This window comes from Pezoporus occidentalis, unplaced genomic scaffold (genome assembly GCF_034315485.1).
Source record: "Pezoporus occidentalis ecotype Australia unplaced genomic scaffold, CSIRO_AGI_Poc_V1 ctg104, whole genome shotgun sequence".
Taxonomy (NCBI): domain Eukaryota; kingdom Metazoa; phylum Chordata; class Aves; order Psittaciformes; family Psittacidae; genus Pezoporus; species Pezoporus occidentalis.
The window spans coordinates 76,506-93,577 of NW_026912822.1; the positions used below are offsets into that span (position 1 = coordinate 76,506).

The 17,072-nt window shown below is 48.0% G+C and overlaps 1 protein-coding gene across 2 annotated transcripts; it reads right to left on the reverse strand.

The window, feature by feature from the left end:
• Positions 1-2,644: 2,644 nt before the first annotated feature.
• Positions 2,645-15,143, reverse strand: LPAR5 (lysophosphatidic acid receptor 5). 2 transcript variants are annotated; one of them, XM_062617423.1, is made up of 2 exons: positions 14,725-15,143; positions 2,645-7,689 (listed from the first exon to the last, which is right to left on the reverse strand). In XM_062617423.1, exon 2 carries the CDS (start codon positions 7,366-7,368, stop codon positions 6,256-6,258), a length of 1,113 nt encoding a protein of 370 aa, XP_062473407.1. In that variant the 5' UTR covers positions 7,369-7,689; positions 14,725-15,143; the 3' UTR covers positions 2,645-6,255. The 2 variants fall into 2 exon arrangements, with proteins under 2 accessions (XP_062473407.1, XP_062473397.1); XM_062617413.1 differs by having other exon boundaries at positions 2,645-7,686; positions 14,721-15,143.
• Positions 15,144-17,072: the final 1,929 nt, after the last annotated feature.

A 17,072-nucleotide genomic window follows, 5' to 3' on the forward strand; every position in this document is an offset into this window, starting at 1 on the left:
GACACCTAGGCACAAGGAGTCCACAAGGAGAAAACTAACTCTGGCATTTCTGAACCCAAAGTGCAGAGTTGTGAGACCTTTTTCAGCTGTGTTTTCACCTATTGCAGCACTCCCCGAATGTGGGAGTTCAGCACTGGCCAGGCTCTGCCCAGGTCAAGCCCTCACGGAAGGCTCAGAGCTCCGATGGGCAAGACTGCTTTCCAATGCTTTCTTTTATAGTTGTTGCTTCTCTATTCTTCATTTCGTACTGGGGTGATGCTACCTTGACCACAGAATTACCTCCCCTTTTTTTCCCCTGCTCCTGGGGAAGAAGCACTCTCAGCTTTAATTCCTTCTGCTTTGCAGCTTCTTTTCTTTATTAACACTTATTTTTTAATTGCTTTTTCCTCGCCGGGTACCTGCCCCCAGGACTCGACGGCCTCGTTCTTTCGGGTTCTCCGGTGGGTGACCTCCCCCCCGGCCTCGCTGCTTTGCCTCGGGACACCTCGGAGGCGCCGGTGCTGCAAGAGGAAGGGTCCCTCCGGAGTCCCGCCCCGAGGAGCCGGGGGTGGCCACCCCTCTGCCGTGTGCCGGGACCCCCCCGGCTAGGGGTTCCGCGGGTTCGGCTCCGAAGAGCGGCAGCCGTCGCTGCCGCCGGGGGCCGCTGTTGGCCGCGGAGAACGCGAGTGGGGCGGGAGTAGGAACAGCAGCGAGCGCTCCTCCCGGCTCGGAGACGTCCTCCCGCCGGCAGCGACACCGGGGGAGCCTGTGTGTGTGTGTGTGTGTGTGTGTGTGAGGAAGATGAAGGCTGCAGCCGGCTCCTTCCGCCGAGCTCCTGGGGGGGACACCCTTCCCGCTTTGGTACCCACAGCCGTGGGGCTGTGCTGGTGTGCGCGGCTGCCCAGGGACGGGTGGCTTTGGCCACGTGCATGTGGTGTCGGGTTTGGACATTCTTTTGTTGTTTCAGATTAAAAAATAAACCCAGCCAACCCAAATCAGAAAGCAAATGGTTATGTTGGTCGCAATGAAATTTTGGTGAAAGCTTCCCTGTCATTGCAGCCGGCCCTGGGTACATCTGGCTGGGTGAGTTTTACCCACACAGGCTCCTAAGAGGGCAAAGAAGAAGAGGCTGAGACCCTGCAGGTATCCCTCTGAAGCTGGGACAGGCTGTTCCAGGTGTCACACTGTGCTGAGGGTTTGGTCCTGTCATCTGAGTCCATTCCTGATACAGTGACAGGTTGCTTTGTAGCCCGATGATGTCTGTACTGTTTTTATCTTCTTTTTCCTTTCTATTTTTTTTTTTTTTTCCCACTCAGAGTCAGAAAATGCCTTTCATCATCACTTTGTGGGGAAAAGTTTGATCCTTTCCTTCCAGCCCTTGCCCTCCTAAGGAAAAATACTTCTTGTTCCCTTGTATTTCAGGCACTGAAGTGTAGACTGCCTGCGCTTCAAGGTGTGGTATTTGCAGGGCAGGGAGGAAGACTAGATCACCTCTCCCTGCTCACTCTTACTATTTGAGTAAAATAGGTTAAAGCAGTAATAGCGATGACTGCCTTTATCACATCCAGACTCCCAAATATCCTTGAACAAAATTAGCAGCAGAGCCAGTTCTTCAGTGATATTATGCTATTTCTTCCTGTTTTGTTTGGGAGCCCTTAGAGACAACTACCTGACTGTACAGGGTGCCACACAAGCCAAACAAAAAATGATACAAATCCAGATTGATCTGTGAGTGTAAGAGCAGAGACAGTGGATGACAGGGAAATGTGGGAAACCACAAAGAAACCCTGAGACGATTTTGGTCAGCAGGATGCACAGCAGTACCAGCGCAGTGACAGTCTGGCCTCTGCCGAGATTCTGTTAGCATTGCAGAATACAAGAGTTTGAAAGAAAGGCTTCAAAAGGAGCTCATGAAACGTAAAGCTTAGACTTAAGGCTGTCAGCCACGGGATCCGCAGGATCAAGGACTCCAGCTGCAGCTGGAAGTCAGGCTGGATACGCAAAGCGTAATCTAAGCAAGAACAGCTTTAAGAGGGAATGATAAAGAAGGAGCTGAAAAAATGCTTGGGATGGCAAATCAGCATCTAAACCACCAGGTCAGAGAATCACACAGTTCTTTAGGTTGGAAGGACCTCTGGAGGACATCTGTTTCAACTCCCAGCGACTTCGGGGTGGGAGGGAAGGAGGGGGAGCAGAGGCAGGGGGATATCCTCCCAAGCTCAAAGCAGGCACTGCTTAAGTTGCTCGGGGTGTCTGTAATACAAAATACATGTTTTGTTGGAGGGATACATCAAGCGGTGGGAGGCGTACAGCCAGTGCATGGTGAAAGGCATACAAGCAGTAGTAAAAGGGATTTGAAGATTATGTCTGGCTTGTTCTAGGACTTCTGAAACATCTTTTCAAGCTGACTTACAGAACCCAGAGTGGCAGTGGGCTTCTAGAAAGTATAAAATACACTTCAGATCATGGTTAGTGGTCACAATGTTTCTCTATAATCCAAATAAGGAACCGTTTCCAGAAGTGATTGTTAGTCTCTTTTGGAAATCAAAAGACTCTACATGCAAATGCATTTATGCATTTTTGCAGATACCCTGTCTGATCCATATAGAATAAGCATTCGGTGCTCCTTTGCCATCTCTCTGACCTTTCACTTGTTTAGTCATACTTGATAAGAAGACATTTGTTTAATGTTCACATCTGTGAATGACATGAAGTGCAGGGAAGCAGCAAATGACATCTTTTACCCCTGACATTCTTAGCAAGAATACTAATTCAGGAATTACCGCAGTAGGATGTAGAGGGTCAATTACACAGGTTGAAAAAGATTTGCTGAGCTAATATTCCCCTTTAGCTTTCCTTTACTGAATATGATTGCTTTGTGTGGTTTGTTCCTGTTCCATGCTTTCAAGTGGTTCTATTCTGTAGCAATTGGTATTGTTGGACTCCATCATAGTGTGGGGCTTTCAGGTTTGTTTGCTTGGATTTTTTGTTATACATAATCATTAAACAGAAGCTATAAAGCAGGCTAGGGTGACTCATTTCCCTGAGAGACAGTACATGCATGTTCTCTTCTTATCACCACGTGACAGAATAAAAAAATCAAGCTAACAAAAGCAAAAAATGCAGAAGCAGGAGACCTACCTAACACTGGTTCTCTCTGTCAGACAGGAAAAATATCCAGAACCCAAAGCAATTAAATTTGACTAGAATCCTCAAAAATGAAGCAAAACCAATTCAAGCTGAAACAGATTGAAAACCTAAAGAACAAAACGCAACATCCCACACCGGGCACACCATTGCCTATGTATAACAATTAAGGAAAGGTTTCAGAACCCTGAAGTCAGGAGCTTTTCTGCTCGGTGTAGCATGATCAGCATCCCCCTTTATTGTTAAACTGCTTCATAGGATTCATTAAGAGATCAGCTTTTCAGTTGTTCATAATTTTGTCAAAATATTTGAGCTAAATTTTCCTCGGCTGGAAGTGGAATATTTATAAAATGTTCCAGGTAAAAATAGTTCCGCTATTTTCAGGGATGAAACTGTAAGAAAAGATTATGTTTTCTGATGTTCTTTTTGAGAAGTTCGGTACTGTGTTTTGAGGAGGATGCTGAAACTCTGGCAGAGGAGCAGCCTCTTCCAAAGGAGTGGTGTCTGCCACCTGACATTTCATTCATACTTGGCAAGCTTACCAAGAGGAGATGGAGCCAGAGTATGCTCACAGTGGCCCTGAGAAAGCACAAGAGGCAACAGTCATGACTTGCAAGGGAGGTTCCTGCTGAGCATTAGGGAAAGCCTTTCCCCAGGGCATGTTTCAGCCCTGCTGTGAGTGTCCCAAAGGCTGTGGAGCCTCCATCGTTGGAGGTGCTCAGAAGAGACGTGGGCAAGGCTCTGAGCAACCTGAACTAGCTCGGAGTGCTGAATGCATCCTCCCTGCTCCAGGGGCTTTGGCAGTGTGAGCTGGGGCCAGATCAGAGAGTGCTGCTGAGGGCTGCCCCTGCCCTCTGGTGACTTTGGGGAGAGTTTCCAGAAAGCTCTGCTGGAGCTCCAGCCAGAGCTGACCCCCTGCCCCAGGAACTGCTTTTAAGCTGGTGCTCTTGCCCTTGCATCCTGCCCAAGCAGTCTTGCCTGTGCCTGACCATGCACTGTCGATCCAGACTGATGGATCAACTTCCTGACTTGACCTGAGACCTGCTTTGTCAGGATGGACTTGTCTGGCGATCACTGGACTGTGGGTCACCCTGGTTACTGCCTCCAGAGCTGATCCTGGTGCTGACTTGACTTCTTAGTTTGACTTTGGACCTGCCTCGTCACCGCAGGCTTGTCTGGAGATCTGGATTCTCTGATGAACCCAGCTGTCGTCACTGTACTTGCCTTGCTCACGTTGCTTGCATGCTTACCCTTGCTGCTAAAGCCTCTCCCTCTGCCTGCCTTCTTACCATGCCTGGCTCTTAGGTGCTGTTCTTTTGGGGGGCATCCAGCCCTCACTGCCCCCAGCAACCTGCTGTGAGCAGGGAGTGCAGGTACAGACCTCCAGAGGTCCCTTCCAACCCAGATCTTCATATGAATTTATGACAGTGCTGTAGCCAAGATAAAAGGAAACAAAACAAAAAGAGTTTCTCTGGGCAGAGAAGAAAACATAGCAGTGAAGGCATTGTATTGATGCTTAGGTACATGGTGGGTTAGATCTGGGGAAGGGAAAAAGGACCAGAGGAAGAGGGACAAGGAAAGGGGTCTAGGAAAGAGGAAGGCAGGAAAGAGGAAGAGGTGGAAATGGGCATCAGTGCCACTACTGTAATATCACTTTGCTACCCTGTAAATCACAGAACAAAAGGGTAACATCAGACCCTAGCAGAAGATACGTACACAGCTCTCTTTCCTCTCTAGCTGTACTATGTCACAAATGATTCACATTCACATGGTAGTCTTGAGTTTTCAAAATAGAAATACCTCCTGCCCTGCAAGCCCTCCTCCACCTCCCTCACCGCATCTCTCAGACACCATTAAATGTCCTTCATCTGCAGATATATTTCAAGGCTGGTTGGCTGGCTGCAAGGCTCAGAAAGGGGATGGAGCTTGCCTACCCAGGGCATATGTCTCCCAGGGCAGCCTGTGGCACAACAATCTCTCTGCAGAGAGGTTTATCATCTTCTATAGGTCTTTTTGAAGACCTGCTTCTACAGTCGCCTGTGGAAGCGTCTTCAAGGGAGACTGGAAAGATGGTTTTAAAATGCTGTGTCCCTTATTTTGTAACACAAAACCGTGATGCATTGCAATACATAGCACAGCAGTTATGAGGTAGGGAACTGGTAATTTAGAAGTCTAAGAACCAGGACTTCACCCTGAACTGCATTTCATGTCATTTTCCTTTAACAGGGGTAGCCTCAGTCCTGCTGGAAGCCGCAGAGAAGCTGTTTTACAATACAAGTGTAAAGGCGACTGCCCTGTTCACTAGCAGGAGTGAATAACAGGTTTCTGTCACTGCCTATGTACAGCTGGATCTCTCTTCTGGGAAGATTTATGGGGCTTTCACATGGAGCGAGGGCTGAAGAAGCATGTACAAACAGTGCAAGCAAATACATTGCACTGCAGCCTCATTCTGTGACATCATTTCTCTTTAACAGTGAAAATCACTCAGACCTGAAATCAATTATCCTGTGGCTGAGCAGCAAGAAAGTGCAAAGCACTAATGTTAGTGTGAGCTTCACAGATGACAACAGTATTGGTATCCTCTCTTTTTTCCTGAGGTCATTATGAAAGTTGGGTGTATTTTTAAGTATGCTAGTGTTTCCCAAGCCGTTTTGCTTTAGGAAAATGTATGGCCATTGTGCTGCATGTGTGCGTATGGCTGCACAAGCACATTTGACATACCTCCTAAAGGTTGCTTTGCTAAGGTTTGTGACTCTCTATACAATTAGGAACCTGTTTTCTGCAAGGGTACGAAACACTCAACTGACCCCAACAAGGGTTGCTAAATGTTTCATCTCTTCTGGAAAATTAAGACACTTACTTAGGTGCCCCAAGCTGGATTTAAGACTCAAAATGAAGCATACTAGGTTTGTTTCAAGTCCTTGTTCCCTTGTTTCCTGTACCAAAAGAGTGAGGTGAGACCATGTCACCAAGACAGCTCTGTTTATTCAAAACAGCCATTCATCCTTCAGTTTTGTATCATCACCTTCACCCACATACAGTCTGCCATGCTCCCTCAAACAGTTTGCTCAGCTACCTGAGCTGTAATCAGTGAAAGGGTGACTCTGCAATGGTATGACCTTTCTGTGCTTATATTTCTGAGTCCTCAATAGGGCCATTCAAAAATACTGCAGTAGGAAGTGATGGCAAAGATTCATTGGGATGGATATCGTTTTCAGTTGAGAACTGCTTTACTTTTGGGACAGCATGGTCTCGGGTTGGCTTATGCTCCACAACCTGATTCTTAAGCACCGCTGTTTCTGAGTCCCAGGCTTGTCCCCGCCGCAGTTTCTTAAAGGTGTTACGGAAACCCTCAGTACTGAAGTAGTAGATCAAGGGGTCCAGTGTGCAATTCATGCTGGCCAACAGCATTGTTATAATTAACACTTGGCGGACAGAGGCCTGTGTTTCTTTCTCAACCTTAATCACCCGGGCCTTCATCATCCCATAGACTGCCAGGGTAGTGTTGTAAGGCACAAAGCAGATGATGAAGATGACCAGATTGACCAACAGGAGACGGACTGTCTTCTGCTGTCGCAGGGTCTTTGTCTGGCTGTTCCGGTAGAGCTCTTGAAAGATCCGAATTGAGCAGTATGTCACAGAGCTGAGAGGCAAGAGAAACCCCAAGATTTCAGCCAGGACAACTAGGGGGAAGAGGTTATTCTGCCACATGTTGTCACTAAAGCTTTCAAAGCACAGATAAATGGTCTTGTTCTGTACCTCACAGTGGTTTTGCTTGTGAACTATAGCTGTGGGGATGGAGCCTATGAAGATCACAACCCAGACAATCAGGCAAAGGAGCTTGGCTATCTTGGGGCGCCGCAGGTGCCGCCAACGAAGTGGGTGAACAATGGCAGCATAGCGATCCAGATTGATGCACATGAGGAATAGGCAGCTACCATACATGTTGATCTGGAAGACAGAGCCAGAGACCTGGCACAGGGTGTTACCAAAGGGCCAGTGGTGGTTAAAATAGTAGTAGAGTCGCAATGGCAGAGGCAGTGTGAAGGTGAGGTCGCTCATGGCCAGGTTGAACATGTAGATCATGACTACGGACTTCAGGCGCAGGTAGCGGATGAATATCCATAGGGCCATCACATTCAGCATCAAACCTGTCATGAAGATCAGGATGTAGCCAGGCAGGAGCAGGTGGTGGTTGAAAGTGTAATCCTTGCATGTCTGAGATGCATTGGAAGCTGACATGCCAAGTGGGGATCAGAGGAGGGTGATGCTGAGGTGGCTGAGCCTGCTGGTGGGCTACGGAGGCACAAAGAAAAGCTCTGAGAGAAGTCATTCCCTTCTAAGAAGCCACAGGCTGATCATTCCCCTTATCTGGAGCTGGGAGGTAGATGGGCACATCTCTCTTTCATCCAATTTGCTTTGGATTGCTGCTCTGTGGTCATCTAGCAGGGGTGGTAATGTAGTCACCTAGAGTCAGCTTCTGCCTCTAGTTCAGCAATTCTTTCCAGTGCTTATGGGGATTCTGATGCGATGGAGGGTCATTGCCAGTTGTCAGCACAACTCCTGGTCAGAGTGGAAGACCAAGACAGAAGATTTTAAATTAGAGGAGGAAATCTCTTGAAATGTTAAAATCATGGTGACTTCTGCAGCAAGAGCTCACAAAGAAACCAGAAGACTAAGAAAAACAGACAATAGAGAAGTAAGTAATTACATGGCAGAAGAAGCACAGAGCACAGAGAAGGTAACTGTTGTACAGAATCATTTATTGCTCAGCCTCAGGAAATGCACTTTGATCACTGCTGAGGGCACATGTATACAAGAAAGGGACAGCACAAGAGCGAATGAGGAAAGTAGTGAATACAGGTCCAGAAAGAGAAAGAGAGAGACAAAGAAAAAGAAGAGAGCAGGCATTTTGAGGGGAAAACACTGACTGGAAGGAATTGAAAATAAAAACTCTTTTATATCAGAGAAACAGGACTTTGTACATCTGTGGCAGATAAAAAGACTTAACTTAGACTTAGGCTTGACTCCACCCTAGCTCCTTTTCCTAGGTTAAACAACCCACACAAAACTGAGTCCCAGCAACTAGCTGGCAGTTCCTTACGTTGCTTATAATCCTATAGTTCCTTGCTTGCATGGGACAAGTGGTGCTTATTTGGGTTGCATGTCCTCAGGGCATTTTCTGACTTACAAGATGGTAAAGCATGTTGCTGTCCATGCCCCACAAACATAGCACAACCAGGTAAGGCAAGGGAGCACACAGTAAAGAAGGATGGGCCATGGGTTTCAGTGGTCTGGAGGCTGGAGCACTTGCCCCATAAGGAGATGCTGAGGGAACTGAGCTGGAGAAGGGAAAGCTCCAGGCTATACAATGTATACCCTATATTGGGTTTGCCTGGCAAGGTTTTGGTGACACAGTTGGCTTCTGTGAGAAGCTGCTGGAAGCTTCCCCGGTGCCCAAAAGAGCCAATGCCAGCTGGATCCAAGAAGGACCTGCTGCTGATCAAGGCTGAGCCCATCAGTGATGGTGCTATCTCCTCCGGGATAACGTATTTAAGAAGGGGACAAGTTGCTGCATGACAGCAACTGCAGCCAGAGCAGAGGAGTGGGAATGTGTGAGAGCAACAACTCTGCAGATGCCCAGGTCAGTGAAGGAGGAGGGCAGGAGCTGCTCCAGGCACTGCAGCCTGTGTGCAGACCATGGTGGGGCAGACTGTACCCTTGCAGCCCATTGAGGTCCATGCTGGAGCAGATATCCCCCTGCAGCCCATGGAGGTCCATGGCAGAGCAGAGGAATGCCCAAAGGAGTCTGTGACCTGTGGGAAGCCTGTGCTGAAGCAGCTCTTGGCAAGACCTGCGGTCCCGGGGGGAGAGAAGCCCACATTGGAGCAGGTTTGGAGGCAGGAGCTGTGACCCCCCAGGGAACCCACGCTGGAGCAGCCTGTTCCTGAAGGATGCACCCCATGGAAGGGACCCACACTGGAGCAGTTCATGAAGAACTGCAGCCTGTGGGAAAGACTCATGTAGAAGAAGTTAATGTAGAACTGTCTCCTGTGAGAGGGACCCCATGCTGAAGCAGAGGAAGAGTGTGAGGAATCTTCCCCTGAGGAGGGAGGAGCAATAGAGACTATCTGTGATGAACTGACCACAACCCTTATTCCATATCCCCCTGTGCTGCTGGGGGAGAAAAGGTAGAGAAAATCAGGAGTAAAGTTGAGCCCAGGAAGAAGGGAGTAGGGGGGAAGATGTTTTAAGATTTGGTTTTGGCGAAGATGTTTTAAGATTTGGTTTTACTTCTTATTATCCTATTCTGATTTGATTGCTAATAAATTAAACTCATATCCCCAAGTTGTGTCAGTTTTGTCTTTGACAGTAGTTGCTGAGCAATATTCCTGTACTTAATTTGTGAATCTTTTGCTGTATATTTCTCCCCTGTCCATTTGAGGAGGGAAGTGATAGAGCAGTCAAGGTTAACCCACCACACTCTCCATACCTGCAAGGTGGCTACTGAAAGAGAACACAGTTAGCTGCTCACTGTAAGGCATTGCAGGGAAACAAGAGGCAATGGACATAAACTGAAGTAGCAGATTCAGACTGGATATAGGACAAACTGTTTTCATTGTGGGTACAATCAGGCATTGCAACAGCTTTCATAGAGAGGGTGTGGAGTCTCCATCCTTGGAAGTTTTCAAGACCAGGCTCTGTAGAGTCCAAAGTAACCTCGTCTGATCTCATAGCTGCCCCTAGAGACTAGGGACTAGTCTTAATTAGGCTAGAGACTGTCTTAATTATTCTATGATCCTAAACCCAGACGTCTGCTCTCAAAGCTGTCACAGTGGAGTAGGAGTTGGTAAGTATGACACAGTTCCCCCACAGCTGTTTACAGGGGTTAGATAGGGTCTCCCTCACAGAGCCCACATAGATTGCGGTCTACTTCAAAAGGAAAGTAGAATTTCTTGTCTAGAGGAAATCTTTACATAAGGTTGATATTACTGGAAGAGGAAGATAGTCAGCAACTTGTCAGCCACGACAAGCACGTCAGAACTTCTGGATGGCACTGGGGGGCAATGTACAGATCTAGAGGGAGGATCTATTAAAGACGTAAGTGTGTGCTAACCTAGTAAGTAGGAAAAGGTTCATCCTGGCAACAATATGTTCAATGATGGAAATGGAAGTCTAATACGAGAGAGCAGACAGCTACCAAATTGCCCATCCTTTTGTGTCGTTGGGCAGGTCCACCACCATGACAGGTTTCTTAGAGGAACTTCTATTGGTTTATCAAGCTATATCTGGATGGATTTCTCCCTTCTTCGTGGATGAAGACTTTGTGTGAAGACTTGCTTAAGTTTAAAGTATAAAATAATCCAGCAACACAAGGCAAACGTGCAAGAATGTTGGTTTCAAGTGAAATGATTAAATGTCTTAACAAATCTCAAGGATTTTGACTGGGATAAAGTGACGGAGACCGAGTCTCTGAGAGAGACTGTAACCTGCTCTAACTTGTGTGCTCAGACCAGCCAGGTGTCAGGTGGAGGTGACTTGTCTCAACAGACAAGCTATTCAAGAGGAGGTATTCAATAAAGAACTTGAGAGGGAACTTTTCTTTCATAATTTTACATGAAAAGAAAAGTCAGTGCAAGATTTACCATCTACAACATGCAGTGCCAAGGAGTTCCAAAGCTTAATTCCATCTCAGGTGAAGAACCACTTCTGTGTACTATTATTTGAATCACCATCTGCTAGATTCAGTTCCTAGTTTTAGTGCTGGAACAGACAGTGGTAAAAATACCCCAATTTACCTTCACCTTATCATGGGTGGTTTTGTAAGTGTCTGCCATATTCCCTTCATTATCTTCTTTTTGTTTTGGGTTTTGGTTTGGTTTTTTGAAGTTAAAGGGTCCTTGTCTTCATAGTTGCTTCTCACAGAGGAGCCATTCTGTTCTTTTGAACATCCTTGTTGCCCTTCTCAGCACCTCTCCACTTTTACTACTGCCTTTGTGAGCCCTGTGGCAGAGTGCTCAAAGGATACACAATGTTGATGGGTTGAATTGAGTAGGCGTAGATCTCACTTGCAAAGGGCTACGGTCAATTCAGATCGTCTTTTCTCATCCCCGGCTAGATGATGGTATTTTAAGGCCACTCACTCATACTTCTCTTAACCTCTGCAGTTCTTCACAGCCAAGCCTCATCTTTTCTGACTTGAATAATCTTATTTCTCCAATATATTTGTTATTTTATTAGTATTCATCCCTCGTGAATAAGTCAAACAGTGCAAGCCTCAGCACTGGTGTCTTACAACTCCACTGTGAAAACCAAGCATCTGCCTTCGTTCTCTGTCCTATCTTGTAAGCACTTTTTATCCAGGTAGGCACCTTTTGTTTCAGTTTCTTTAAGCACCATTGGTGGAAAGCCCTTTTGGAAATTCACATGGGCCACTGTTCATGTGCTTGTTGGCTCCTTCAAAGACGGACTGTGAGACACAGCATCCCTTTATAAAAGCTATAATGACTCTTCCCCAGTAAGTAGATGTGGCTGCATGGCAATTGATTTTTCTCCTTTATTATAGCTTATAATTTGTTCAGCACAGACATCAAGCTCCCCGGTCTGAAATCCCTCAAGAGCCTTTGCTCAAACTGTGTCTGCAAGTGAGCCTTTAAAAGCAGTTTTAGGCAAATGTTTTTACAGCACAGTTAGTGAGGTCATCCACCCTTCAGCTGCTTTCTGACCTCTGGGGTAGGAACTATGGGGTTTCAGACACCGTTTAGTTCATCGTGCTGCTCCACAGCCATCCCTACCACCATCTGATCAGAGAACACCCTCTGATTAAAGTAGTTAAGAGAGAGTTTTGGCTGTGGAAATCTCTCAGACTTTCCTGCCATGAACACCAGTGCAAGAAATCTGTTCGGTGTTTTGCCCACCATCACCTTTTCTCTATTTTCTGAGTGGTCTTTCCTTACATATGAGCCCATCAGCCTTCGAGACACCAAGCAGCAGAGTTCTAAACTGGCAGCAAAGATCACTGAGAGCAGAAAATAGATTGGGGTTTTCGAAGGGATTTTTTTTTGTTGGTGGGTGGATTTAAGCACTGAAGTAAAGAATCCTCTACAGTGGTGTTACTGACGTTAAGCTGAGAGTCTCACATTTGACATAACGGATACCATAGTCAAGATCTCAGAGACCTGAAGTGAGATGTGTACATATGCGGTCTTTGGAAAGACGAAGCTGTGGGAACAAAGCATTTCTCTGAAGAGCTCTGCAAGTACTGTTTTGACTGCCCCTTTACCATTAAAAGGTAATTGCTTTAAGCTAAAAGAGAGGGGAGATTGAGGTGAGATCTTAGGCAGAAGCTCTTCCCTGTGAGGGTGCTGAGGCACTGGCACAGGGTGCCCAGAGAAGCTGTGGCTGCCCCATCCCTGGCAGTGTTCAAGGCCAGGTTGGACAGGGATTGGAGCAAGCTGGTCTCATGGAAGGTGTCCCTGCCCATGGCAGGGGGTTGGAGCTGGATGAGCTTTAAGGTCCCTTCCAACCCAAACCAGCCTGTGAATCTATGATTCCTTCACTGAAAAGGAAAGCTAAGAGTAAAGCAGGTTGGTGTCAGGAAGCTGAAACTGGTTGGATTATCCTTGTTGGTTAATGTCTGACTGCCACAGACCATGTTCTTTGTGTTTGCCTCTGAAAGAACCTCAAGTACCCATTGCTCCACATGAAAGCTACTGAGGGGACTCAACTCAACAACTGTGTAAGGAGGCAATGGTACCACAATCCTCCTCTTCAGGATGAGATGCTGACTTGAGATCTTGAGGGAACTTCTGTTTGGTGACTGACCTTACGTGGCCCAGAAGGTGGAGGAAGCATCTTTTTACCTCTCAGTGAAGATCAATATAAGCCCCTGAAGGCCATCTGCCAAGACCATGGTCCTTTTCCCAGCAGGGACAGAAAAGAGCCATTCAAACCTACAGATCCTATCTAGGCAGATGCTTCTTTCTGGTTTTAGGTAGAAAATGAATCTGCTGCCAATATTCTTGCCCTGGGAGGGGGAACAGGGGGAATGACATAGACATGACACGTGCAGGTGCACCTGTGTGCACACGGACACACATACGCCTCTGAGCAACTGCTGCAGGGGAGGAGAAGCTGCAGAAACAAGAAGGAAGGAAAAACACCAGTGCGGGAGGAAGAGGTGCTGGTATAGGTGTGAGATGGGGGCAATGTCGGCTGCTGCTGCTGTGTGACGGAAGAGGAGAATGTGATGCTGGGAGGTGGTCAGACAACCCCAAAACCACAGTTGAAAAGAATGCACTGTCCTCCCCTCCCACAGCTCCCCTCCTGTGGCCACCCCACTTGAACAACAGCCATGTCAGGGGGGTTGGAACTACAGGATCTTAAGGTCCTTTCCAACCCTAACTATTCTATGATTCAATTCTACATGCCTCTCATGGTGCTCAGGAGCTGCATAGGGCCCTGGCAGGTGTGGGGTGCTGGACTGAGACAAGCCAGAGATGGGGCCCAAGGTGGGCATCTCTCTCCAGAGGCAGCAAAATAGGTGGTAGGCCTGGAGACCCCACAGGGCATGCAAACCCCTTGAGGATTTGGGTAAGCACACATCCACCCACCCCTACTGTACTTGCATACAGGGGCCAGAACAGGCAGCGTGCCCTGAGGTGATGTGTGCCTGGCATCTCATTGCATGGTCCTGGGCTTCTTTTCTCCTGACACTATCTCACCAACAGACACTGCCTCCTAGCACTGCAAATAGGAGCACAGCATGGTGGGCAGAGGGCTATGCACACGGCTGAGAAACGAGGTGGAAAAAGACAGCAAGAAAAAGCTTGCTGAGCATGCCACAAGGTCAGTATTTCTGAGAGTGACTTGTGTTTTAAACCCTGGACCTCTTTGGGGCTGGGGATGCAGACAGAGAACGTAGCACTGGGGTGCAGAGCAGAGCAGCTGAAAACACAAACTGCATGATCTTGCTTAGTAAATCTGAAACCAAAAGGAAATAACAAAGAGTGCACCGAATCTCAAAAACACCCAACTTTGCTTTAGAAATTGAAGGTACATTTTATCATAAATGTGGATGCTTTTTATCTACTGTAAGTGATATTTAAGCCCCACTTTTCATCTTTTTTTTCTAACCAAGAAATTAGATTATTGTGATGATTTATCGTGATGATTAGAACTGTGAAGACATTCAAGGATGTCTGTTTTTTAATGAGAGATAGATGACATAAAAGCTGAGACCTCCACACTTAACTCACAAGGTCTGGTCACACTTCTACTGCCTATTCCCTAGAGGTGACATCCCCCTTCATCTCCTGAGGGCCCCACAGAACAGGGCTTCCATAGTGGGCACTTTGTCAAGTAAGCTCTACAGTCTGCCCGTGCTTTTAGTATCACAGGATCCTAAAACCAGGATCCTCTGAGTAAATACTGAGACTTGCCTTGCACTTCTAGGCTCACTATGCAACCGAAAGAGGTGTAGAGGGTTCCCCAAGGGCCCCATTTTCAGGTCTGGCAGCACATGTGCAGCTTCTCATGGGGACCAGTGCCCAGTGCCCCCACACCATCCAGCTCTCCAGGTGTTTCCATCTCACTTACCTCTGTGCTGGTGAAGAGCCAAAGGTGCGCGCAGGCTTGCTCGATAGCGACTGCTGTCACTGCAAAGCTGTTGATCCAGGCACCAAAACTGAAAGCAGCTGGAATCAAAACAGGACCAGACAGGCTCTTTGCCTACCTGTTCATCCAAATCACAGCCATCCTCTACCTCACCATATCTAGTTCTACATCTGTCATGCTGCAGATCATCTCTGCTCCTTTCTCACTTCCTGATGCACTTCTGGCTGCCCACAGAGAATGAACCTTGCTACCCAAAGCTGATTAAGATAAAACACTTCCTATGAAAACAAACATAATCATGAAAGAAGCAACACCCAGATGTCCTTGCAACTGAGGAGACATGCCCAGGGTCATAGTGCTGAACACTTGCTTGTCTTTGCTCAGCCACCCCCAGGACTGACAGGGAAAAACTAAAACATCCCCCTCCCCAGAATACTGCTAAACAGGAGGTAGAAGTGAAATAGAGGAAGTGAGAGCAAAGCTGATTTAACTGTCAGGCAGTGCAAAGGCTCAGGGTCCTGTCAGTCCCATGGGTTGGGTGCTTTGGGACTGAGCTCCTGCCAGCAGGAACCCAATAGAACTGAGCTCTGAAGAGGTGGCAGTGCCCGTGGCAGGCAAAGGCACGTTTGCCACAGATATCAGTCCCTGTAGTTTAAAGCTACAGGAGGCACGGTGCTAAGAAAGTGCAAGGGCTGATTTAGCAGGACATCGGTGACCTAGCACTGCCAGGCATCGTTGGAAGGGGATCTGCCCTTCTGCAGAGCCCATCTGGCACTCTGTTGCTTCAAGTCCCATTTCTGCATTGCCAGTCCCAGCACACCTGCAAGAAGACAGGGGTCATGGGGACACTCCCAATCCTAACAGTAGTCCTTGCCAGAAGCAGCTGCCTTGAGAAGGTGCTGTGCCTGTGGGATCCCGCTTTCCCTGCAGCCCTTGACCACCTCCTCCGCCTGCTGGCTGCTGCTGCTGCTGTTTGACTTTCTCACTGCCTGCCTCCCTTGTTCTGCCAACACTGCCTCCTCATTCAGGGAATGACACACCGAGGGATGTATGTTCCTGCTGCTCATAAATCCTTGGAGGGTACAATAGCACTCAAACCACTGATCTCACCCTGCTCCTTTTTAGTGCTTCTCTTTTTTAACGGGACCCACCCCTTCTCATTTCCTAGTTGCTGGGGCCTTTGTTCTCACAGCTTTTTGTGTCTCTCCAGTTCCCATAGAGGCTCTGGTGCTGATAAAGACTTGCAGATATACCGGGGAGGGGGGTAGGTGTCCTTCTCCCTTTGCAAAAGGAGTCTCTGATAGCCTCTATGGGAACTTTCTCCTCCCCTCACACATGTGCACACACCTGCCTGAGCCTGGCTTTTCCATGCGTGCCAGAAAAGGAGAACATGGTGGCACTTAGCCCATGAGCCCCAGAGCATCCCTCACCCAGGTTCACTCACCTCACCAGGTCTCAGTGCATCAGCCCACGAACTCCATCTCCCCCTGCCCAGGTGGGCTCACACCTCTGCTCCTCACTGTCCCTTGGAAGCTCAGCTTGTGGTGAAGAGCAGCGCAACCCCTGGCATTTCCTCACAGCTGAGTCTGTAGCAGGTAAGACCAGATTAATGGGGTGTGTGTCGGAGGCTACACCCTGGTGCTGCAGATCCCAACATGCCTGCTGCCCCGGAGAGCTGACTCCAGAAATCAGGAACAAGGACCCAACAGATCTAGGGATGCAGGTTGCTGTGAAGGCAAGGGGAGAGGTGGAAAGCGTGCTACAACAGAGGGGCTGCTCGGGTTTGAAAGGATGACTATAAACCCTAGTACTCTTCATACCTCTTTGTGCAGGGAAATGTGGAAGAGCACAGCAAAGGGAGGCCATGGTGGAAGAGCCATAGCAAGGCTGGAGCAGCCACGCTTCACTTTCTGAATGATTCAGACAGGAAAAGCAGAACCTTCTAGGCTGTGAGGAATTTCAGCCTCCAGGATGGTGGGGACGGCTGGCACTTCCCAGGCCTGCTAGGGAATGACAGGCTTGTTTCTCCCAGGACATTCTGGTGACACAATGCACATTTTCTGGGGCTCCCAGGAGCTCTTAGGAAAATCCTACCCACTGCGAAGAGGGGCAGCCCCCTCATCATGCCTGCTTAGGAAAAGGGCAAGGACTGAACCTCTTGCCATGGGGAAGAAAATGAGTGGGGTGGAGAGAGACCTGCAGAGAAAGAGTTAAAAGAGCCAGGGAGCAGCCAGGCTGTGTTTGTTTGCTGTGGCTGTGTGGGCTGCAGGGTAGAAAAGAAGAACCTCCAGCCTGGAGGAGGCAAATGAGGGAGGGTCCTCAAGGATGGT